Source organism: Hyla sarda, chromosome 2 (genome assembly GCF_029499605.1).
Source record: "Hyla sarda isolate aHylSar1 chromosome 2, aHylSar1.hap1, whole genome shotgun sequence".
NCBI classification, from domain to species: domain Eukaryota; kingdom Metazoa; phylum Chordata; class Amphibia; order Anura; family Hylidae; genus Hyla; species Hyla sarda.
The window spans coordinates 283,459,510-283,484,789 of record NC_079190.1 but is presented as its reverse complement, the minus strand read 5'-3'; the positions used below and the strand labels follow the sequence as shown (position 1 = coordinate 283,484,789).

At 44.3% G+C, this 25,280-nt stretch overlaps 1 protein-coding gene across 2 annotated transcripts; it reads right to left on the bottom strand.

Annotated features, from left to right (window-relative positions):
- Positions 1-522: 522 nt before the first annotated feature.
- Positions 523-25,280, bottom strand: RPA2 (replication protein A2). 2 transcript variants are annotated; one of them, XM_056557292.1, is made up of 9 exons: positions 25,091-25,280; positions 23,260-23,366; positions 16,563-16,664; positions 14,379-14,492; positions 14,152-14,226; positions 13,330-13,443; positions 11,938-12,057; positions 9,699-9,793; positions 523-931 (listed from the first exon to the last, which is right to left on the bottom strand). In XM_056557292.1, the coding sequence occupies exons 1-9, from the start codon at positions 25,104-25,106 to the stop codon at positions 847-849; spliced, it is 828 nt and encodes a 275-aa protein (XP_056413267.1). In that variant the 5' UTR covers positions 25,107-25,280; the 3' UTR covers positions 523-846. The 2 variants fall into 2 exon arrangements, with proteins under 2 accessions (XP_056413267.1, XP_056413265.1); XM_056557290.1 differs by lacking the exon at positions 25,091-25,280 and adding an exon at positions 24,942-25,077.

The following is a 25,280-nucleotide window of genomic DNA, read 5'->3' as shown; positions in this document are numbered from 1 at the left end:
CCCTCTTCTGCCACATGCTTTTAATACTGTATGTGCACGCGCACTACTGATAAACCCCCCCCCCCCCCCCCCGCAGCGCTGCCGACAGGGAGAACGGAGCTAATGAACGCCGCATCGGAGGAAGCATGTCAGGGCCCTAATCCCCCCGGCCACAACAGCGAACCGAAGGAAATCCAGGCCCACTGAAACCCAGGGGTGAGAGGAGTCGGGAGCAGTGCGCGATGCACAGGCGGGGAGAGCCTGCACCAGACTTGCAGATCAGCTCCCGAAGGAGGGCTTACACCGCTGATGTACCCTGTAGGTTCAAACATGACTAGGACCCCCACAGTCCCCATCCTTACACACAATATATTCACTGAATGGAGATCCCGTCCCATTCCTCCACAGGACATAAAACCAAACTGGGAAGAAGTGGCCGAATCCATCCTTCTATGCAAATTCAGTTCCTGTTCCTTGTCCTGTGGATGAGGAGGCAGTCTCTCTAAGGGTAAAGTTGTAGTCGATAGGGAAACAAAAATTTTACACTGTTTTGGAAAGATTTTTATTATCATTGAAACACTATTTACAAACATTTCTAGTGAAGCCCTTTAGATTTTTTAGACTTTAGGGTTTTCTTTAAAGCATTTTCTTTTCGTTCACAGGCCAAGTTTTCTCTTTTGTGATTTACCACTGTCCAAAAGTTGAACAGTAAATATTTTCTCATTTAGAAAAATTATGGCATTTTTCTATGAAAAGAAATCCAAAAAAGTCTTTACAAATGGGATGCATCAGAGCAGAGCGCTTGGGAATCCCCAGATTGTAATATTGATGCTTTTATCTGTTCATTCCATATGTAACCTGATCATCTTAATCACCATCTGTTGACTTATAATGGTCGTCATCCACTGTTGAATAAATGTGGCCTTCATTGCTGAGGAAATCCAAAGCTTGTCTGAAAGTAAAGAAAATCATTTAGTGGGATTTCTAAACATGTCACATTTGTCTTAAAGCAGCACTGGTATTTTACAGCACTTCACAGGGTTATAACTAATCACAGCACGTCTCAGGAGGGAGACCCGATGCAGTCTAAATTTTGAAGAACATTTAACCTCTTAAGGACTTAGGGCGTACCTGTACGCCCTAAGCCTGGTCCGTGAAAAACGGGGTCACACCGTGACCCCGCATCACACCGGGTCGGTCCCGGCTGCTAACGATAGCCGGGACCCTGGGCTAACAGAGTGCGGCACCGATCGTTGTGCCGCGCCCTGTTAACCCTTCAGATGCGGCGATCAAAGTTGACCGCCGCGTCTGAAAACAAAAGTAAAAGGTTCCTGGCAGCTCAGTCGGGCTGATCGGGACATTGCGATAAAATCGCGACGTTCCGATCAGCTGGGACGCAGGCGGAGGTCTCTTTACCTCTCTCCGCGGCGTCCGATAGGGGATTGATTGCTCCAAGCCCGAGCTACAGGCTTGAGCAATCGAGTCCCTATCTGACTGATCCCTGCAAAGCTATGGCTTTGCAGAGATCAGCATAGGCGATCAGTGTGTGCAGTGTTATATGTCCCTATGGGAGCTATGACACTGCAAAAGTGAAAAAAAGAAAACAAAAAAAAAACACACATAACAAAGGTCATTTAACCCCTTCCCTATTAAAAGTTGTAATCACCCCCTTTTCCCATAAAAAAAAAAAAAAAAAAAAAAAAACTGTAAATAAAAATAAAAGTAAACATATGTGGTATCGCCGCGTGCGAAAATGTTAGAACTATAAAAATATATCGTTAATTAAATTGCACGATCAATGGCGTGCGCGCAAAAAAAATCCAAAGTCCAAAATAGTGTATTTTTGGTCACTTTTTATATAATGAAAAAATGAATAAAAAGCGATCAAAAAGTCCAATCAATACAAAAATGGTACCGATAAAAACTTCAGAACACGGCGCAAAAAAGGAGTCCTCATACCGGCCCGTACGCGGAAAAATAAAAAAAAGTTATAGGGGTTAGAAGATGAGAATTTTTAACACACAAATTTTCCTGCATGTAGTTATGATTTTTTTTCCAAAGTACGACAATATCCAACCTATATAAGTAGGGTATCGTTTTAACCGTATGGACCTACAGAATAAAGATAAGGTTTTACCGAAAAATGCACTACATAGAAACGGAAGCCCCCAAAAGTTACAAAATGAAATTTTTTCTTCAATTTTGTCGCACAATGATTTTTTTTTCCATTTCGCCGTGGATTTTTTGGTAAAATGACTAATGTCACTGCAAATTAGAATTGGTGGCGCAAAAAATAAGCCATCAAATGGATTTTTAGGTGCAAAATTGAAAGAGTTATGATTTTTAAAAGGTGATGAGGAAAAAATGAAAAAGGAGAAACGCTGCGTCCTTAAAGGGTTAAAAAGTTTATTCAAATGAAGCTTTAAACTCAGATGTGAAGAAATTTCCACCCACTGAGTAACTCTGCCCAGAGACCACATAGAGCATGTGAACAGATTACCAGAAGAAATACATAGGCATAGAAAAAGGAAACAAATAAGAGGCTGTAGACTGCACTATGTAACAAGCATCATGGTATAGGGCAAAGGCAATCTGCCTTACATCAACAGGATCACTCTTCCTGGCAGCTACCATAAATTGTGACCCACAGCTAATGCCGTATATCGCCGATTGGGCCCGATCAGTTGTTAGAATGAAAAAATAAAAAAAGGTTATAGGGATCAAAGAGGTATATTTTAAGAATACTACTAAAAAAAAAATAAAAAAAAAATTTTTGTATGAAAAGTAGTAAAATACGGGGTATACCACGCACCGGCCTATAACACGCACCCTCATTTTACCAAGGATATTTGGGTAAAAAAAGGAGATTTTTTAACACTTACTGTGAAATCTCTTTCTCGAAGGATCCATTGGGGGACACAGACCGTGGGTGTATGCTGCTGTCTCTAGGAGGTATGACACTAAGGCAACAAAGAAGTCTGCTCCTCCCAGCAGGATATACCCGCCTCCAGGCCCTGAGGTAATCAGTTTTAGTACTAGAGCAATAGGAGAGGACCGACAGGTCAAGGAAAAAACACAAACTGTCCGAGAACCAGAAGAAAAGATATAACTGAACACACCCTCGGACAGAGAACCAAAGAGAAACCCAAAAGGGCGGGAGCTGTGTCCCCCAATGGATCCTTCGAGAAAGAGTTTCTACAGTAAGTGTTAAAAAATCTCCTTTTCTCTATCGGCTCCATTGGGGGACACAGACCGTGGGATGTACCAAAGCCTTCCCTTGGGTGGGCAGATAGTCAGGCAGACGGCTGTTCCACTGCCGCCTACAGCAGTTTACGGCCCAGACTACCATCAGCCGATGCGAAGGTATGAACCTGGTAGAACCTCGAGAAAGTGTGCAAAGACGACCAAGTAGCCGCCTTGTAAATCTGCGAGGCCGAGGCTTTGTTCTGGAGAGCCCAGGATGCCCAAACAGAAACTGGTAGAATGAGCCACAACCCTGAAGGGAGGAATCTCCCCCCTACAGCGATAGGCTTCCGAAATGGCAGATCGGATCCACCGAGAAGTAGTAGCCTTGGAAGCAGGTTGTCCCTTACGACGACCTTCCGTAAGGACGAAAAAAGGAATCGCACTGACGAAACGAAGAAGAAATAGAGAGGTAATGCCTAACAGCCCACACCATATCCAGTTTGTGGAGTAAATGCTCCCTAGAAGGAGGAGCGGGACAAAAGGACGGAAGAACAATGTCCTCATTGAGATGAAAGGCCGAAACAACCTTAGGCAAAAAGGAAGGATCTGGCCGGAAGACAACCTTGTCCTGGTGAAGCACCAGAAACGGATAACGGCAGGAGAGAGCTGCCAATTCAGACACTCTCCGAATGGAGGAGATAACAAGAAGTGGTTCAAAAAGGTTCACCTTGGAGTACCCCCAGAACCAGATTCAAGTCCTAAAGGGGAGAAGGTGACCGATACGGAGGGGCAGCATGCGCCACTCCTTGAAGGAAGGTCCGGACATGAGAATTAGAAGCCAGAGGACGCTGGAAAAAAAATAGAAAGGGCTGAAACCTGACCCTTAAGGGAACTGAGAGACAACCCCAGTTCCAATCCCGACTGCAAGAAAGAGAGAAGACGGGAAACCGAAAAGGCAACAGGACACAAGACCCAAGCTTCACACCAACTAAAATAAGTCCGCCAGGTATGGTGGTACATTTTTGCCGAGGAGGACTTACGAGCCTTGAGCATGGTGCGAATGACTTGGGAAGAGAAACCGCGGCTCTCAAAACTGCGGTTTCGACCGCCACGCCGTCAAAGCAGAGACGGAAATAGGGGTGGCACAGGAGACCTGAGATAGGAGGTTTGGACGATAGGGAAGGCGCAATGTTAAGTCGTTCAGGAGCCTGACCATGACGATGTACCACGCCCACCGGGCCCGGACTGGGCCACTAGAAAGGCGGAAACGTCCCACTGAGAGTTTACAAAAGAGAAGAGAAGAAAGGGAGGAAACAGATAAGGTAGGGCAAAGCCCGACCACCAAATAGACAAGGTGGGGCAAGGCTCGACCAAGAGAGAGGAACGCTTCGGTTGTGGCGGGACAAGCAGAGGTCCACGCCTGGAGCACTCCAGGGGTTGCAGATCACAGCAAACACCCCTGGATGTAGGGACCAGTGGCCTTGGACGACTGAGGACCGGTGGAGAAGATCACATCCCAGGGACGGCCAGACTGAAGATAACTGAGATGGCCGGAAACCTGAGTTCCGCCCAGGAGGGAAATTCCCAAGAAGCAAGCAAAGAAAGAATTGCCCTAGGCCCCAAAATGTTGAAGGGGAAAAAGCTTCTCGGGGGCCAAGACCCCAGCCCTGGGGTCCCTGAAAACACCTCCCCAGCCTGACAGACTAGCAGGGATGGACAGGAAGGAACACCCCCGAAAAAAAATGAGGAGGAAAACGAAGCCACCATAGAAGGCACCAACAAGACTGATGAGAGAGAACGATCTTGCGGCTGAGAGACAATGGAGACCTGTCACACCGGAAGAAAATCACCAGTTGAAGAGGTCGCTGATGAAACTGGGCAAATGGCACAGCCTCCACCAATCAACCCAGGACATCCATGCAAAAGTGAATGAAAACTGGAGCCGAAGGCATCAGACTCTTGAAGAGAGTCAGCGGAGTCGAAAGCGGGCAGAGGCCCCATCGAACTGGAGCCCCCGGAAATCGGTTGGGCTTGTCCCAAATGACCATCAAACCGAAGTGAGACAAGGTCTGGGAGGTTACTATTTACAATTGATCACTAGAAGTGATTTCTGAAACCCCAAATTTACCACCCACTAAATTAATTATACCCCTAAAATATTTTGCCAACATTTAAAATTTCCAGTGTCCTGTCTCCAGAATTTGTAGTACAGAAAGCCGCATGTATCCACATGCTATTTATTTTGTCTAATTGCCTCAGGCTGCAGTCCGGAGGACAATATGAACTGGGACAACACTATTATTAAAAACGAATACACATTACCCCCCCCCCCCCCCCCCCGACGTTTCACCACAAGACAGTGGCTTTATCAAGGGCTATGGGGTCAATAGCCAAAGGTCAGGAGGTTGAGACTAAGACTCTCCAGGATCTGGGTCCTGAGATGAGCTCAGATCAGTAGGTAGTCCAAATAAGGAATCACGGAAACAACTGTTGTCCATAAAAAGGCTATCACAGGCGTCAGGAATTTGGTAAAGGTCAGCGGAGAAGTGGCCAGACCGAAATGGATAGCCACAATAGAAAATGACCGTCCGGAACTGCAAAGTGGAGGTACCGCTGATGACCGGGAAACAATGAGAAGTGGAGGCAGGCATCCTTGATGACCACCGAGGAACGAAAACTCCCCTTGAACCATGGACACCAGAACTGAACGGAAAGACTCCATTCGGGATGGGAACGCAAGATGCTGGCCGAGATACTCAAGAACCAAGACTGGGCGAACAGAAACGCCTTTCTTGGAGACCACAGAGAGGTTGGAATAAACCTCGAAAACGTTCCCCTGAAGCTGCATGTCCAGGCATCCCGGAGGGTAAGAGGCGACCAACCACCCGAGAGAGGTCGGCAGGTGGGGGCGACCCTTCAGGCCAAGGAAGGCCTATGGGTGCCTGATGGGGCCGCCGAATGGCCGGAACGGATAGCCGACCTCCGGGAGGAATGGGATCGGAAAGAGGAGCCCTCTTCCCATGAAGGCGCCTGGCTGGACCCTTTGTTGGTACCAAAGGTCCGCAGAACTGGAAGGAGAACTTACGACGGAAAGAGATTCTGTGAGTCTTACCAGATGAAATAAAGAACTCTTTTTCCGCCCGTCGCCTCACTTCCTGAAGGTGGCGTCCGCATTCCAGGTTAAAAGCCACACAGAAAAATCTACGGCTGCAGAGCATCGGAGAGCTATATTAAATAAATCCTCCGGAGGGATCTTGAAGACTACCCTGGCGGAGCTGGAAGACCATACTAGAAGGGCCTTTGACACCCAGGCAGAAGCAAAAGCAGGAAGAACCTGCTGCCTCAAGGGCAGAGATTGCCAAAATATCCACCTTCATGTCCGCTGGATTCTTGAAGGCAGCCGCATCAGCCAACGGCCGGGTAGGCGCCTTAGAGAGGCGGGTGACCGGCGGATCCACAGTTGGAGAGAAGGTCCCATGAGCAATGAGGTCCTTGGTGAAGGAATACCGCGCTTGAACCTTCTTCGTTTTGTGAAACTTCTTGTCAGGGTGACTTCAGGCAGATACCCGCAGGGCGTAAAATTCAGCGCGAGAGCTGAAAGTCTTGAGTGCCGGTCGGGCACAAAGAAAGGAGACTTCTGGAGCAAAGTCCGAAGTTCCTGGGTCCTTTAGATGGAAGGTGTATCTTATGGCCGCAACCACTGAGTACACCACATCAGGCATATCCGTGCGGTACTCTGAGTCGGAGGCCGAATCAGAAACCTCATCCACAAGTTCTCCAAGTGAATGGGAACGAGGTGAGGCAGCCCTGGAAGAGGTCAGACATGATGAAGGGAAACTTCTGGACCACGTCCGAAGTTCCTGGGTCCTTTAAGTGGAAGGTGTCTCTCATGGCCGCAGCCAATGAGTACACCACATTAGGCACATTCGTGGGGTCCTCTGAGTCGGAGGCCGAATCAGAAACTTCTTCCACAAGTTCTCCAGGTGAATGGGAACGTGTGAGGCGGCCCTGAAAGAGAGAGACAGACCTGGTACGTGGGTCTGGAGAGCCAGAGCGGCGACCCTGGGAGCATTCTCTAGAGGAGCGACGCTTGCTACAGGTCGGAGTAACGGGGTGCCCATGAGATACAAACCAAGGCGCTGACCGTTGGCGAGAGGGGGTGAACAGCACATATACGCAATGTCTGTGCCCCCTTACTCGCAATGGGGAAACAGTGAGCCGCAGTTCATGAGTCCCCACCTGAAAACCGGAAAAAAAAATGGAATAAAAAATAAATAAATCTAACACATCCCTAAATCTAGGAAAATAATAAAACATAAGACCTGGTCTGGAAAGAACTCCAGACCATGTCCACCTCCTTAGACCCTAAGCTTAAAACTGATTACCTCAGGGCCTGGAGGCGGGTATATTCTGCTGGGAGGAGCCGACTTCTTTGTTGCCATAGTGTCATACCTCCTAGAAACAGCAGCATACACCCACGGTCTGTGTCCCCCAATGGAGCCGATAGAGAAAAGTTTTTACCCAAATATCCTTGGTAAAATGAGGGTGCGTGTGTGTGTGCATGTGTATATCCCGATACACTGTTTCTGACCCCGCAGAAGCCCCAGGAAAGGCAGGGGGAGAGAGGCCATCGTTTCCCTCCCCCTGTCTTTCCTGGGGTCTAGGGCCCTGCCGCTGCCCCTTCTTTCCCCCTGGCACTCGTCATTGCGCCGCGCAGTGCATAGCAACGACGCAGGGGACGCCACACCGGAGGCCAGAAGCGGCGCGGACCCGACGCAGGCAACAGGTAATTATACAACCGGGGATGGGGGAGGCAGCGGGGCCGGCAATGGGTGCCGCTGCCCCTTCTCTCCCCCTGTCTATCGGCGCAGCTGCCGATAGCCAGGGGGAAAGAAGGGGCAACGGCGCCGATAGCAGGGGGAGAGAAGCAGCGGCAGCTGGGCTCTAGACCTCAGGACAGGCAGGGGCAGAGAAGCCGGCAGGTCTCTGCACCTGCAAAAGCCGCTGCAGTTCATTGATTTAAAGCACCCGCTTTAAAATCACTGAACTGTAGCGGCTTATCAGCGTATAACACGCATATAGACTTTAGGCTATAAATTTTAGCCTAAAAAATGCGTGTTATACGCCGATAAACACGGTAAAACCTTTGTGAATTGGGTATTGTTATAATCATATAGACGTAGAAAAGAATGTTCCATTTTTTACCAAACATTTCTATGGTTTATGTTTTTTTTTGCTCGTTTGAACCACAAAATTTCTGTTTCACCATAGATTTGGTGGTAAATTTTGTGATGTCATTACAAAGTACAATTAGTGGCGCAAAAAACATGCCCTCATATAGGTCTGTAACGGGAAAGAGTTATGGTTATTAGAAGACTGAGGAAAAAATAAAAGTGCAAAAATGAAAACATCTCTGCGTCTTAAGGGTTGTCCAGGGAACTAAGCTTTTTAGAAACGTACCCTCAAACCACAGTATAGGGGATAAGCTAGAAAACTACACAGTTTGGTGACTAAACTGTACACCTAAGAATACTGAGCTGTCCCAGCTCCCATTGCTGCTCTGGCCTCTTCGAGTCCTGGCCAGAACAGAATTATGCAGGCAGCACCATTCAGGGCGTCTGCATCATAGGGTCAGTGTCTTAAAAGAAACATACAATTGAATTCAGGGAAAATTGATTCCTCCTCTCTGTTTTCCTAGAAGCATCTGTGGGAGATATGCAGCTGATTTTCACACAGTTTATGTTAATCTTTAAATTTGTTTTAGAAACAGAAGCAAAATCAAAAAGGAATGGGAAATATAAAATTAAGGTCTTCCATACTTTTTCTTCCTGATGAGCCCACTCCTAGCTAGCCACCAAGTGAACTGGAGTGTGAAATCCACTTAAATCTCTAATTTCTGGTGCGCTTCACTTCAGACAATGGCCCTCATTTACTTAGAAAATCGGGTTGTAAGACTATCTTGCTTTCTTACCCGACTGCTTTTTTCCCCTGATATTTATTATGTCGCATCCTGTTTGTCGCACGTGGGTTTTGGTTTCCAACTCCTCTGAGTTGTCGGGGAAAAAATCCAAAACAATTAAACAAATTTGGGTTGGAAACCTTTATAAATACGTGGGAAAGCTCAGAAATGTCGGGTTACGCCCCTTTTTGGGGTTTGGGAGAATCCACATCGGGTCCGTCGGGAAAAAATGTTGCATCGTGTCGCAGACTGGCGCACGATGTCTGCGACATGTCGCAGACAAAGATGTGCCAAAAGAACCCGACAAAACAAGTCGGGTTTAGAATAGTAAATGAGGGCCAATGTGTTTTGGACAGATTACAAAAAACGTTTTGAAAGTCAAATAAGTAAAGCACATGCTATACTGTTGATCATTCATGTGGATTTCTGGTTTCTGCTATGGAACATTCCTCTAATAACAGTTTATAATCAAGACTGATGCATATGCACAATTCCACTATATCCCAAGTCAGTTTTCCAAAAAACATCAAATGTTTCACTAGGAATTGTCATGAAGTATCCATATTTATCTTACTTAATTGTATTAACGTTCATTCCATGAAGTCTTGCTTTCAGTTCATCGAAGCCCATGCCTTCATTTCCTTTGCAGCTTTTAATTAGGTTTAAAATCTATTAGAGGAAAGAACAAATTTAGTTGCATAAAAAGAGTTTAATGTTAGAGCAGACAACAGGAGTCATTCAGTTCAAACAAAGAATTGCCCACCTGGTGATTGTTCTAGGCCACACAATTTTTAGGAACAATTTTAACCCCTTAACGACCACAGACTTATATTTACGTTCATGGATGGCTCCCGTGATAGAACGCAGGGTCACGCGGTGACTGCGTGTCATATCGGGTCCCAGCATGTAACTAAAGCCGGGAAACAGGGCTAATAGTGCACGGCAGCGATAGCGGTGCCGCACTATTAACCCTTTAGACGCGATGTTCAGAGTTGAACGCCGTGTCTAAAACTAAAGTAAAAGCTTCCCGGCTGCTCAGTGGGGCTGATCGGAACCACCGCAGTGAAAATGCGGTGTCCCAATCAGCTAGGACACAAGCGGAGGGTCACTTACCTTCCTCCAGCGCGTCCGCTCGGCGATTGATTGCTCCAAGCCTTGGATCCAGGCTTGAGCAATTGACCGCCGATAACACTGATCAATGCAAAGCTATGGCTTTGCAGTGAACAGTACTGGCAATCCGTGTATGCAATGTTATACCCCCCTATGGGGGCTATAACATTGCAAAAAAAAGTTAATAAATGTGATTTAACCCAAATCATCCCCCTTTTCCCATAAAAAAACAAACATGTAAATAAAAATATAAACATATGTGGTATCGCCGTGTGCGTAAATGTCCGAACTATAAAAAATATCATTAATTAAAACGCAGGGTCAGTGGCATATGCGCAAAATTCCAAAGTCCAAAATAGCATATTTTTGGTCACTTTTTATATCATGAAAAAATTAATAAAAAGCGATCAAATAGTCAGATCAATACAAAAATGGTACAGATAAAAACTTCAGATCACAGCCCAAAAAATGAGCCCTCGTACCGCCCCATACGTGGAAAAATAAAGTTACAGGGGTCAGAAGATGACAATTTTAAACGTATACATTTTTCTGCATGTAGTTTTTTTTTCTAGAAGTACGACAAAATCAAACCTATATAATTAATCGTATGGACCTACAGAAGATAAGGTGTAAATTTTACCGAAAAATTTACTGCGTAGAAACGGAAGCCCCCAAAATTTATATTCAATTTTGTCGCACAATGATTTTTTTTTCCATTTCGCTGTAGACTTTCTAGTAAAATGACTGATGTCACTGCAAAATAGAATTGGTGGCGCAAAAAATAAGCCATCATATGGAATTTTAGGTGCAAAATTTTAAGGGTTATGAATTTTAAAAGCTGAGGAGGAAAAAACGAAAGTGCAAACACAGAAAAACCGTGGTCTTTAAGGGGTTAAAGATGTACACATAGGCAACATAAAATTTATGGATACACTGGGTGTGTTAAAGGATAACTCCGGGAAGTAACAACTTATCCCCTATCCTAAGGATAGGGGATAAGTGTTAGTTAGCGGGGGGTCCGACTGCTGGGGCCCACCGCGATCTCCCGAACGGCACCTGGTTCTCAGCATGAATGGGGAGTGTCGACAACCACACGAAGCGGATGCTGACACGCCCCCTTCATGCAGTTCTATGGGAGAGCTGGAGCTCTGCTTTCGGCAAACTCCGGCTCTGCCATAGAACTGCATGGAGGCGGTGTTTCGGCCACAGCTTCGTGCTGTGGTTGAAAATACTCGTTTCATGCAGGGAGCCCAGGCTCCATGCGGGAGATTGCGGGGGGCCCCAACGGTTGGACCCCCGCAATCTATCACTTATCCCCTATCCTTAGGGGGCGTATCACAGAGGCAATAATTTTCCATTGTCCTTTTATACCTGTTTTCTATGTTTGAAGTAAGCATTCCTAGTAAATCCAGCTGACTGGATCTTTTGTGCAGCCATTAAAATTTTTGCTGACAGCCACACATCACCCCATGTAAACAGCTGATGTGTAGCCAACAGTGATAAATTGAAAAGGCTGTCCAACAATTGAGCCAGGGGTTATCCAGAATATTTTTTTATATTAAGAAATCAGCTCTGTTTTTCAACTTTGTATGAACCCTTTAAGACTTAGCAAACAAGTGCTGATCACAAAGATTGGCGCTAGTCATTTTCAGCCTTTGGCCCAGTGCAAAAGGTCACCAGTTGATCAATTTGCTTTTAATTACCTGACTCTGGTGTGGCGTCAGTCCATTTGTCTGCATATCATTTCCTCCTGTGAAACTTCCTCCAGTATTTACCACTCGTCCAGGTGTACTGAGCACTGTAGAAGTTCCTCCACCTCCAGACTATATTAAAATGTAAAAAATAAATAAATAAAATCTGAAGTCAAATAGATAATCTGGATACATTGATCACAAGATTAGAGCAGTATCAACTCATTTTAACCCCTTCCTCACAAGGCACATTTTACATGCCCATAGACTAGGCTTAATACTCCAGGATGTTTCCTGCCCACTCCGGATGAGTAAACCATATTCACAACAAGATATCTCCTGAACAGCTGCATAAATGCTCACCCTGCTGTTGTTTCTGTTTAAAGAAGAACTCTTGCTATATCCATATGGTTAATAAATGTAATTGGGTCATATGTTTACCAAACTGACCAACATATCAGTGTTTAATGTGTCAAAGGAAGTAGTTTGTCCTGGGTCAGCTGACTCCCTGTGAACTACAGGATGACATCGCCCATCAGATCTTTTATGGCTACTCATAGACCCATCCTAATCTATCTACTGCTGATGCTGCTCTCACTCTATGGGATCAGGACATATACACCTACCCCGCAGCAGTGTTCACATGTTCTTTACATGTTTCCGTTTACAGTGACTTTTCCAAAGTCGACAGAAACATTGTGCAAGTCAAGGTAAATAAAACATTTTTACTGTGATTTTGGAAAATTGCAGCAAGAAGAGACAAAATGCAGTGCAAATGTGTTCGTAAAATTTTGTAAAAATTCAAATCTGTAAGCATCGTAACTCGTCATCAAACCATCGTGAATCAGGTTTGCTTTACGAAAATATTTCTCAAAACGTACTCTGAATATGAAAAACCTCAACTGCAAATAGTGAATTAATCCAAACTCTTATGAGCAGATAGTTTACCTAGGCAAACTACAGGACAAGCAGCCTAATAAGAAGAAATTCAGTGATGAGACTCCACCCCTTCCCTTTGCAAAGTCAGATTGTTCATGGGAAACGTAGGCAGCATTAGATAATTTTAGTGATGAAATTTAATCAATAAGGCTAAAAAATCCATGCCTGCTACAAAAGCTAAAACAGGTCAGCAGAAATCATATAGAAGAACCGCTACATTATTCTTCAATAGACTATGCTGTACTATTTAAGCAAAAAGAAAATCCCGTAGTGCTTCTTTAACACGTGCACTTGGGTGAACAGGATGAGATGATAGAGTGAAAGAATAAAAAAAAACTCTGGCATGTTAAATTATCCTTGGTAGAGCTTTTTAATTAATACTTAAACATAGGTAGAAATATTGACAGATTTAAAACCAAGTATGGCCCATATAAACAGAAAGCAATACACCAATGGTTCACTTACAGGACTCTGGACATTGAGACTCATGTGAGCCTGAACAACTTCCAACATGTGAGATACAAACTCATTCATGTCTTCAATAGGTGCAATCTTAAAAGCAACAACACTTTTCTTGTTCTGGTAAAAAAAAAAAATAATGTAGTTAATGAATTTCATTCTTCAGCATAGTGTCCACTGAGGTGGTCATTTTTGTGCTTAGATGATAGAGCATGTTTACTGAGCTGATTTTTCTGCTGATCAATAGAATGGGGATTTGTAAGATCCCATTGACTAAAATGGGAAAAATATGAAGAAATTATCCCCAAAACAATCATGTTTATATTTTTTCAGCATCTTAAAGGGTTACTCCGCTCCCCGGTGTCCGGAAAATTGAGTTTTGAATGCTGGGTGCGGGCTTCCTTGTTCACGCTCGTCCCCTCAATGCAAATATATGTGTGGGGGCATGAAGGCCATTGCGCCCTCTTCCCATAGACTTTCATTTAGGGGGTGGGGCGTGACATCACAGGGCGGGGCATGACGTCACAAGGGGGCGGGCGTGAACGCGGAAGCGCGCACCCAGCATTCGGAACTCCATGTTCCTGATGCTGAGGAGCGGAGTGACCCTTTAAAATGCAGTGTTGCTGTTTACAAAACAACATGTGAAAAAAACATTGTGTGCACTGTCTAGCTGCTTCTCACTGAAGTCAGTTTGCTTTGAAATCATTGCTCAGTTTTACGTGAATGGGTCCTTATCCAAATATTTTTCAGAAAGAGCACCTGACATTTTTCTTTTGAACATAAGGAGGGATGCTTTTGTCATAAAATCTACAACTTGGACTACTCTACCTGGAATGAACGAAGATGACCAGACACTTTCACATAACTTCCAGGGGGTACCACAACATTTTCATGGCTTGCTTCCTGCAAATACAACATGATGTTCCCACATTTAATTATCTAACCTTAATGCTAACAGTATGCATTGAGAAGACTTATCAGAAGATTATCAGATTTCTAATAAACAATATCATAAGTACAAACAGACGTGTTATCATTAACGTAAAACAACTTACATCTGTGTCCACCCACTGTCGAATATCCATTGGTGCAGCAGTCATGTCATCCACTTTATATAAAATATTTGTTGGAGCCTTTTCTGCGTGCCTTACTATGCCAACAATTGTCACCTGAAGAAAACAATTTAGTATTTTAGTTAGGGTCTCATGTCCAGTTCTTTACCCTACAAGCTGGATGTTGCACAACAAATCCAACACCAGTGCTTAAATGCTGGTCCCTGGAAAAATTCATGCAGTGGGTCATTTGCATTAACCATTTGGGTTCATATATCCTCTTCATATCATAACCTGCTCAAGAATTATAAAAGCTACCCTTTGATTTATTGTTATGGACAACAAGGTGTGTTTAAATATCACCAAATCAAAACTAATGACATGTCAAAAGTTTGTTTGTGTTTTCTTATATTGACAGGAACACTAACTGCTCTGGGGTTTTCCAGAGCTCAAATCCAAATTTTTTATGAAAACATTAGTAAATATGTTGGGAAAATTGAAAGCTTTATAGCTATTAGAAGGCGAGGAGGAAAAAAATAATATTTTATTTTTGCACTTTCGCCTCGCCTTCTAATAGATATAAAGCTTTCAATTTTGCCAACATATTTACTAATGTTTTCATAAAAAATTGTGATTTGAGCTCTGGAAAACCCCACAGCTCAGAGCAGTTGTAAAAAAACATAGGGAAAAGTGCAAAGCATAGGAAAACACTGGTAACTAGCATGGGAAAATACCTGTCGGGAAACAAAACCCACAAAGAAAACTACACTCAACTCTTAGTAAATCAGGGTCATTATGTTTATTCTGCAGGTCCATATGATTACAGTTATACCCAAAGTATATAGGTTTTATTACTTTTAAAAATTTTTACTTTTTGTACGGAAATTAGTATGCTTAAAATTGTCCCCCTATAACTACTTTAATTTTCTGTAGACTGGGAAAATATGAGGGCTCAATTTCTGCGCCATGATCAGTAGTTTTTAATCGTACCACAATTGTTTTGATGGGACTTTTTGATCACTTTTTATAACGCAACCAAAAATACACAATTCTGGACTTTGTTTTATACGTCTACACCATTGAACGTGTGGATTAATGTTATATTTTAATAGTTCTGTCATTTACACACAGCGAAACTACGTTTACCATTATTTTTTTTTTTTTTTTTATAAAATCATTTAAACAAAAATAAAGGGGGGTGATTCAAACTTTTATTAGGGAAGGGGCTTATTCACATGCATTAATTATTTTTACCTTTCAATTACTATTTTTTAGTCTCCATAGGAAACTATCACACGCAGTCTTGATTCAACAATGTTATCTGCACTCCATTGCTACAGGCTGCCATGTCTTCTTGCAGCACTGGAGTGTTAATTGGATGGAACGGAGGCAGGCAGGCAGGGACCCTCCGACTGTCTTTTGAGCTGATTGGGACCCAGCAATTTCACCACAGGTGTCCTGATCAATATTTCGCATTTTAGACCCAGCAATCAACTTTGATCTTTGATAAAGAGTTAATGCCAGATATACCACCCTGATCGGTGATGTCCGGCATTAGCCAGGGGTGACAGCTGCTGATGGGAATCGGAACCATCCTGCAAATAGGCACTGTCAGATATAAAGCATGTAAATAAGCACTGTCAGATATGTTGTAAAGCATGTAAAACCAATAGGTTTAGCAATTGCTTTCATTAGAACATTTTCAGTATTTCATACTGAAAAAGCCAGTCAAACAACTGCCCCCCCCCCCCCCCCGCCTGCTTGGACACATACTAGTCCTGCTATGTCCATGGGTCATCACCTGTCATGGACACACTTCCTTGATTGACAGCTGTGAGTGCAGGGCTCACACCTGGAGGAACAATCCTAGGGGAGATGTGAGCAGACAGCATACTGAGGGAGGGGGCGGAGACCTGCACAGTGAGGCCACGCCCCCTCCCTTTGAGAGCAATTCAGACTAGTGAGCTAAATTAAAAGTGTAATAAAAAAATTTAATTAAAGGTGCTAGACACAAAAATTGCATGTACATTGTCAGGATTAGGTACTGAGTGATATATTTAAAAAAATGTTTTTTGTTCGATCTGACGGGTACGCTTTAAAGTGCTAACAGTAGAACAAAAAATAAACCCCTGTAATCCAGCCGCAACCTTTCTTCCGCCTTATGAATGACAAAGCTTTTATACATACCTGAGAAAGCTCAACTTCTCCAATCCTGAACACCTCATCACTTTGGGCAGCAGAAAGTAGCTGTGACACAGTACATGGCACTATCTGCTGAGCCCTTGACCTCTGGGAGAAAAACAAAACAAACAAAATGAACACTTTTCATCCATGTAACAGAAATAGCCAATCTTTACAGCTCTTTCATTTGAGTACATGCTCCGAGTAATTTTATAGGACATTTACCAAAAACATCTCCTTCAGGCATATGTCTGACTGGTATGCATTAGGTTTTCACATTTTTAGTTTTGTTATTAAAGAGTGTAGTCGCCTAAATAAACAGGAGTTTATGGGCAATTGATGCACCTATATGATTTTCCTGACATACGGCTTAATGTAATGATTAAGGTGTTCCCAAGAATAAAAGTTATCCCTTATTCACTGGATATGTGACAAACAACTAATTGGTGGGGGGGCTTACGAATAAGAACTGCACCAGTGGCAAAAACAGAGGTCCATTGTCCCCTAACTGGATGGAGGGACAGTGCTATCACCGTTCCAGTCACTCTATGGGACATTCGAATATAGTTGATTAAAATGCTCTGCTATATTAAACTCCTTGAGGCCCCTTTCACACAATAGTGTGACGGTCATCGGGGAGAATAGCGGGAGGAAAAAAAAATACTGCTTGCACCGTATTTTTCTCCTGCTGAAAAACAGCGACGCCCAACGAACCCCACTAACTATAATGGGGTGCATCGTGACAAGCTGTTGCCCGTTGCGCCCCCTCAAACTCAAACGGACGTTCTTGATGGGTTCACAATGGTAGTGGGAATGTAGCATTACAAATTCATACTAGCAATGGAAAAATGACTGCAGCACTCCAGAGTATCAAAATAAAAAAGTGACTTATAAACAGGCAAGTGCGACGTTTCGGTGTTCTCACATCATCATTCTCAAGCCAGCCTGGCACCAGTTGATAAAAAATGTATATTTGTTTTCCACCGGAGTACCCCTTTAACCACCCTGCGCCTGGTCTATAACGCAGGGTCTATGATAGGTGCCGCATGCTATTACCCCTTTAGGTGCGGCATTCAAAGTTGATCGCCGTGTTTAAAGTAACAAAAATACACTCCCAGCCACCCAGTCGGGCTGATCGGGACCATCGCGGTGAAATTGATAAACGAGTACTGATAGAATGAAGCAAAGCAGTCTCAATAAATGCAACACAAGTTTCAAGGAAGTCAGGAGGAGAAAACAATTACTACCTGAGATGAGCCATGTATTACCTGCACCTACCCCAACGCAAGTTTCACGCCAATGTGCTTCGTCAGGATGTAAATGTACGTCATGGTGCGGTGGTTCTTAACGCACCAGGACGTACATTTACGTCCTGTACATGACAAAAAGCACAGGAGTGGTGCTCACGTCATCCACGACAGGTCTCGGCTACTATCAGCAGCCAGGGACCCACCGGTAAAGGTGGACATGAGCGATTGCGGCAGTGTGGTCGGTAAAATGGATGATCGGATGCCCACGGCAGGGGATCCAGAGGTCCCCTCACCTGCCTCCGGCCGTCTCAAGGCATCTTCTACTCTGGTCTGAGACCAGAGAAGAAGATCGCCGATAATACCAGGGGTGTGGAAATAAAAAAATAAAAATAAAATACATACTTGTCCAAGTGACTAAAGCGGAACACAATCTACTTGTCCCTCAAGAAAATCCACTTGTTCTGGTAGATAAAATAATTTAAACCAAAATAGTATGTAAATAAGGTCTTTATTAGTTTCTGCACTTTCATTTTTTTCCTCCTCGTCCTATAATAACCATAACTCTTATTGTCCCATCTACAGGCTATTTTATTTTTCCATAACTAATGCTCTGAAACAAAAAAATTATTTGTGAGGTGAAATCGAAAAAATACTAATTTGAGGGTTTTTCTTTTTTTTGCCATTCACCTTGTGGTCAAACTTACATATTATTTTAATACTTTAGGTCGGTCTGATTACACCAATACCAAATTTGATTAGTTTCCGACATGTTTGAACATTTTTTTTTTTAAACTTTTTTTTACTTTTTTTTAAACTTTTTTAAAAATTCTTATAACATTTTTACTTTTTCGTATACTGGGCTGTATGTGGGCTCATTTTTTGGACCGTAATATGCTGTTTGTATCGGTACCATTTTGGTATTGATCTGATTTTTTGAACACTTTTTACTTTTTTACTTATTTTTTCTGGGATATGATGTTATAAACATAAAAAACGTAATTCTGTGATTTGGTATCACCAAATATGTTTATTTTTATTAGGTTTACATATTTTTATATGGAAAAGGGGGGTTGATATGAACCTTTAATAAGGAAGGGGTTAATGGCTGTTTTTAAACTTTTTAAATACACTTTTTTTTTAGGAGGAATCATTTAGATGCCTCATACAGATCAATGCAGTTCTATTGAACTCCTGCACAAGGCAGACTCAATCAAATGCAGATCTATGGGGGCAGCCATGAATGCAGAGGTAAGCCCTCTGGCTACCTCCACAGGGAATCCAGAACACCCCCCCCCCCCCAGCTCGACCACCAGGGATGGTTAAAAGATCCCTTTAGACACCACTGCCAACTTTGACAGTGTTGATCTAAAGGGTTAATAGATGGCCGCAGCAATCACCACATGCCGGGTTATTAGCGGCAGCCCCCAGCTACTGAAATCAGCCGGGTGCCGCCGAGTATGGAGCCCAATCCATACATCCTGAGCGCCGGTGTGAGGTGTAGACTTGGGTCCCATGCAAGTCTGCATCCGCTCCTGCACCTCACACCGGCATTATAAAAAAATGTTTTAAAGGGGGAAGTCGGTCCGGCCCTGCTTGCCCAATACAGGGCTAAATGTATGAAAAATTCACCTGCCAGACGCCCGAGATATGTAGTTCTGGGCACCAGGCAGGTGAATTTTTCATAGATTTAGGATAGGATCAAGTGATTGCTATAGATAGTCCCCTATGGGGACATAAGTGTAAAAAAAAAAAAATAATAAATTGCTGCTTTTTTTGTCCCATATTTCAAAAAACATAAAAAAAAAAAATCTGAAGTTTTATATATGCAAATGTGGTATCAATAAAAAGTACAGAACACTGCTCAGAAAGTGAGCCCTCATAATGCCGCTTATACAGAAAAATGAAGAATTTATAGGTCATCAAAATAGAGTGATTTTAAACATACTAATTTGGTTAAAAAGTTCGAGATTTTTTAAAAGTGGTACAATAATAGAAAAGTATGTAGTCATGGGTATAATATAATCATTTTAATAATGAAAAGAGTACCTTTCATCAAAAAAATTTTTTTTTATATGTTATAGCTGATTGTATAAAGAACAACTTTCTAATAGACAAAAAAAAATTGCTTCCTTTTAGGTGTATTTTCATTTTGAAAATGTGGCCACTGGGGGTCTCCCTAGGAGTCCCTGGCTGCTTTTGCATTGACTTCGGAATCACGCCGGCCTGGCAATCTGAAACAAGCCTGGCCCGGCCTGGCAGTCAGGACAAGTGGGGCTCACTCGCAATTCTGGCTGTAGAGAGATTGTGGCTGCAGTCCACAACACTATTAGTAAGTATATGTTAAAACCATTAACACATCACCCACCCGACATTTCGCCACAAGCTGTAGCTTTCTCAAGGGCTAGAGGGCAAATGGCAAACGCCAGAATTACACTAGCATGCAATTATACATACAGGACCTACTACAATAGCGAGTTAAGTTTTAATATCGTGGCTCAAATAAAAGTTACGTTTTAATTTTGGATGGAAAATATAGGGTATTAGTGATCGCTTAGCAATCAATTGTAAATAGTGTTGAATTCAACCAGGGGAGAGCACAGAGCGGTGCTGTCAGCAGGGCTGTGGAGTCGGTAGATAAATGTTCCGACTCCAGAGTTTTCTGTGCTTCCGACTCCTCTGTATTAATATGTGAATGTATTTTATACATTCCTTGAAGGAAAGAAAGGCAACATACATGTCATTACCACAGGACTACTGGCTGAGAAGCCAACAGTCTACTGTATTGAACAGTTTGTGTGCTGATCTGCTGCTGAAGATAGGGCAGTGGGAGGATCCAGGAAGGGGCATTTATTATAAAACATGATTTTCCTAGTAGAATCCCATAGTCAAGTTTAAAGGGGTACTCCGCCCCCAGACATCTTATCCCCTATCCAAAGGATAGGGGATAAGATGTCAGATCGCCGGGGTCCTGCTGCTGGGGACCCCCGGGATCGCCACTGCGGCACCGCGCTTTTATTACTACACAGAGAGAGTTCACTCTGTGCGTAATGATGGGCTATACAGGGGATGGAGCAGCGTGACATCACGGCACGCCCCCTTAATGCAAGTCTATGGCAGGGGGCATGACGACCCCCACGCCCCTTCCCATAGACTTGTATTGAGAGGGCGGGCCGTGACATCATGAGGGGCAGAGCCGTGATGTAACGATGCGCCGGCCCCTGTATCGCCCGTCATTACTTGCTCGCTCTGTGTAGAAATGAGCGTGCGGTGCCGCAGCGGCGATCCCGGGGGTCCCCAGCAGCGGGACCCCAGCGATCTGACATCTTATCCCCTTTCCAAAGGATAGGGGATAAGATGTCAGATCGCCGGGGTCCCGCTGCTGGGGACCCCCGGGATCGTCGATGCGGCACAGCGCTATCATTACTGCACAGAGCGAGTTCGCTCTGTGCGTAATGATGGGCGATACAGGGGCCGGAGCATCACTACATCACGGTTTTTCTAGCCTTAGCTGAATGGCAGCAGTTTTTCCAATGGTTTACAGCTTCAGTCTTGAACTATTGACCCTCCATTCCCTTCACTTATGCAAGTGTCTCTAGTCCTGCAAAAAACATATTTCCTTAATCCCTTATCAGGGAGAGGCTAGGTTACCCATGGGTTCCCTGTAACAGCAGAACACAACACTATGGAAAGTATAAGTATTGCCGCTCCTAATTGTGCGTTGTGTGCCAAATAGTAAAGCACATGAAAAGCATGCTTCTTCAGTCACTTAACGTGTTCGTTTTGCGGTTACGTGAGGCACTGCATGCATTGATCTTTATTCTTATAGTAGAGAATTCATTAATTATAACTGTTTGTGAATTTGGACATTTATACTTGCTTTTCTTTCTTTTATTCCAATCTAAATTTAGTAGGAGTCGGTGCATTGTTTGCCGACTCCAACTCCAGGTACCAAAAATTTTGTCCGACTCCACAGCCCTGGCTGTCAGACAGGAGAGCACAGAGGCGTTTGAGATCCTCAGCGGAAGTGACGATGAGTGTATGCGCATCACGCGAGAGTATCACATGAGCGTCATGTGATACTCTTGCATGATGCGCATACACTCATCGTCACTTCCGCTGAGGATCTCAAACGCCGGCAAGAGCGTACATGGGGATTCATTGGTTTCTTGCCACACATATTCCGCGCTCAATCTGTCTTACTTCACTCCTTGACAAAGCCCTTAGCAAAACGTGTTGGGGGTACGGCGCGGAGGTGTGGAGTCCTGCCTTATATATTATTTCCCACCAGTCTGACTGCTGCTATATTTTTTTACACTGGCATTTTGTTTACATTTGATGCACTGTAGCTTGTTTGCACATAGCACTTTATCAGTGTGACCTCTGCACATGTGTTCGGTAATTACTAACATTTGTCTATGTTGGGTCTCCCCTTTCTTTACACCACGTCACCACTTCATTTCACTCCCCTGTGACAGCCTGGGGAAGTAGGATATATGGGAGTGTAGCTGTGCGGTTACTAAGGGTGCTTGCTTAACCCTTTCTATTCGTGACGCCAGGGTGAGGACAATTCTCTGTATGCTTGTCCTATCGCCACCCTTCCCAAGAGCGATAGGGAGATAGGAAAATAATTGAATGCCCACAACCGGAGATTTGCAGAAACTTGTCGGAACTTTTACTGAAGATTTTAGGCAATAATGAACAGGAACAGTCCATACAATAGAGTCTATTGGAGCTTGACAAGTGGTTGGGACCTAGTGAGTCTATTGAGCTTAAGAAGGTAATTGTTGCAGTGATCCACTGGATTTAGGGGTTTAGATTCGGTCCAGTAATCACGCTAGCTTTAGCGGGGATTTAGATGTTAACTCACAGTTTAGTTTAGGCTGAGGCCGGCAGGCTTTAGGCCTAGCTTGTCTTTGAAAGCTGCGCAGATCCGACCTGCTAGTCCGGCATCCACGAGAGTAGCAACCCAAGAGAGCGATAATTGGGCAGGGGCTGGACTTAAGCTCACTGGTCCATACAACTGTCAATCTCCTGTACAGAGAGTTGTGGGTAACCAAGTGACCCAAGGACCTCCAAAGGTCCTCCAACATACCATAGAGGAATTAACATGGTCCCATGACCGAAGGTCCTGCGACGCTAACAAGGTAAGTACTCTAATATACCTTATATTAAATATACACATTATTAAATATATACATATAAACAGCTTAGCATTAGAAAATAAGGAGGAAACTAGGGGCTATCCCACCTGGGGGACACTACCTGAACGTAGTAACTCTGGCTTTGTGGACCACCATACTAGGTACGGTATGCAATACGGTACCGGGACACCACACCCCTTTATGCAGCAGTGATCTGATTTAGTGTACATAGACCCTTTTTTGGCTATATTTTACTTGGCAATTGTTAGGACTCCCCTCCTGCTCCTGGTATAAGGAAAGCCAAACACTTACAGACTTCTTTTCGCCCTGAGTAGGGGCTGGAGATCCAAATCCTCCAGGTGACTGCATATATCCACCGCCTCCCATCCCAGAGCCACCATAGCCGCCATCAAATCCACCTGCATCAAGACAGTTATAGAAAGATTTAATAAGAGTAGTGGTCAAGTCTTGGGAAAAGTGTGGGAACTTAAATGGGCACTGTCATGAAATTTTTTTTTTTTTTTTTTATATGTTGTAGTACTTAAGTACTACAACATATCTCTAATATACTTTTTATAAAAAAAAAAAAAAAACTTATTTTGAAACATTTTAAAAGCAATTTGAAATTCGGCCACTAGGGGTCGCCCTCGTAGTGGCCGAATGCAGTGCGGACTGACGTCACTGCAAAATCCGACTGATTCCGACAGGGCATCAGTCGTAATTTTGTGCAGGCGCAGGAACATCCAGGGCTGCGCATCGGCTCCCTGCACTCGCCGACGGCCCTGCTGCAAGGTGGGGGCGGCAGGAAGAGGCTCCCCCGCACCCGTCCCTCCCACATCGGCTCACTCCTTCCCCCATGAAGCTCCTGTCCTGGGCGGCGGCAGCCAGAAGAGCCCCGGGCAGGGGGTGGGCCTGGGGCAGGGAGAAGCTCAGCTGGAAGGCGCTCTGCACGTCCTTCTTCAACAGCCGCCTGAGGGGATTCCGGGGCTCCAGGGACCACTCCGGCTCCACTCCGGTGTAGCTGCCGCCTTCCATGGCCGGGCTCCGGCTCAGCTCCAGTTTACCGCCGCTGTCCGCCAGGTACAGAGCCACGGAGGTTGCCTTCCAATACAGGGTGCCTCCGGTCGTTTTACCACTACAACTCCCAGCATGCCCTGACAGCCAATAGATGTCAGGGCATGCTGGGAGTTGTAGTGGTGAAACAGCTGGAGGCACTATGTTAGGAGAACTAAGGGCGGAAGTTGGCCCCCAGCAGGCATCAGTGACATGGTGCCTGCTGGGGAAGTCTGCCTGGTAGTGAGCACACTACGAGGCAGACTAAATGCCATTTTTAAAATAATAAAAAAATAAAGGCAGGGAGGGTGTTAGGGATAAAAGGGCAATAGGCAGGGACAGAAAAAAAAATCATGATGGTGGGAGCTACTCTTTAACCAAGATTTCCACTCAATGGCTGGTCCTGCAGCCTAATAGAAACAGTGTTCCTGCTGTGGAAAGTGCAGGAACTCCATTCCCATGCATTCCTGCAGGACTTGAGCCCTAAATAAGAGTATTTATCAATAACAGTATACATAGCCCAGATCTATCAGAACTGAAACAAATAATTTCTGTTTCAATAGCAACCAGTCACAATGCAGATCATCCAAAAATGTATCCTCCTTGGGATTGCTGGGGACCCCCACAATTCCAAAAGAGGATAAAGTTGTAACCTTGGATGAATGGAACACATTGCACACGTGCAGCCAGCACTATGTTAATTCTTTACAGGGATTCCATGCATTGCAGAGCCACGTTGTCAGGACCACTATCCCTATTCTATGGAAAAGCACTTTAAGATAGATATCTAAAAGGGGATATAAAATTGGATAAGTGTGTTTATTAGATGAGAAATAATAAAGACAATAGTATAGTAGCTGGAACTACTGACAACACGAAATACGGCTAATAAGCCTAGTCTTATGTTCAATAAACTTATAGTAAAGAATGTTCATGCTAACCCATGGCATATGAGGTACACAGCACGCCAGTGTAGAGCAGCACAGTGCTACTGTCCATACAAGCCTTACAGCTCAGACTACGAGAGCCGCCCGGTTTATAAAGCAACACTGAACGCCACGGGCGCCGACCCCTCATGGACTCGACTCACCGTGATTGTTCCACATACTGCTCGCGTTCCTGCGGCTTCTGTTTTAGACACTTCTTACGGCCTGTTGGCGCGCTAAGAATTTGCAACCAATCAAACACTCTGTCCACCCAGCGCTTCTCCATTAACCAATCACAAGCCACCTCCAGAGGGGCGCCAATCCGTCCCAGCCAATCAGAACCTCTCTAGCCAA

Excerpts from the sequence above, each read along its gene's own strand:
- RPA2 (XM_056557290.1), bottom strand. The coding sequence starts at position 25,077 with ATGAGGGGTCGGCGCCCGTGGCGTTCAGTGTTGCTTTATAAACCGGGC. Across the intron at positions 16,665-23,259 it reads CTCAGGGCGAAAAGAAGTCT|AGGTCAAGGGCTCAGCAGAT; the intron begins GTAAGTGTTTGG and ends TTTTTCTCCCAG. Across the intron at positions 9,794-11,937 it reads TGACGCCACACCAGAGTCAG|ATTTTAAACCTAATTAAAAG; the intron begins GTAATTAAAAGC and ends TTCCTCTAATAG.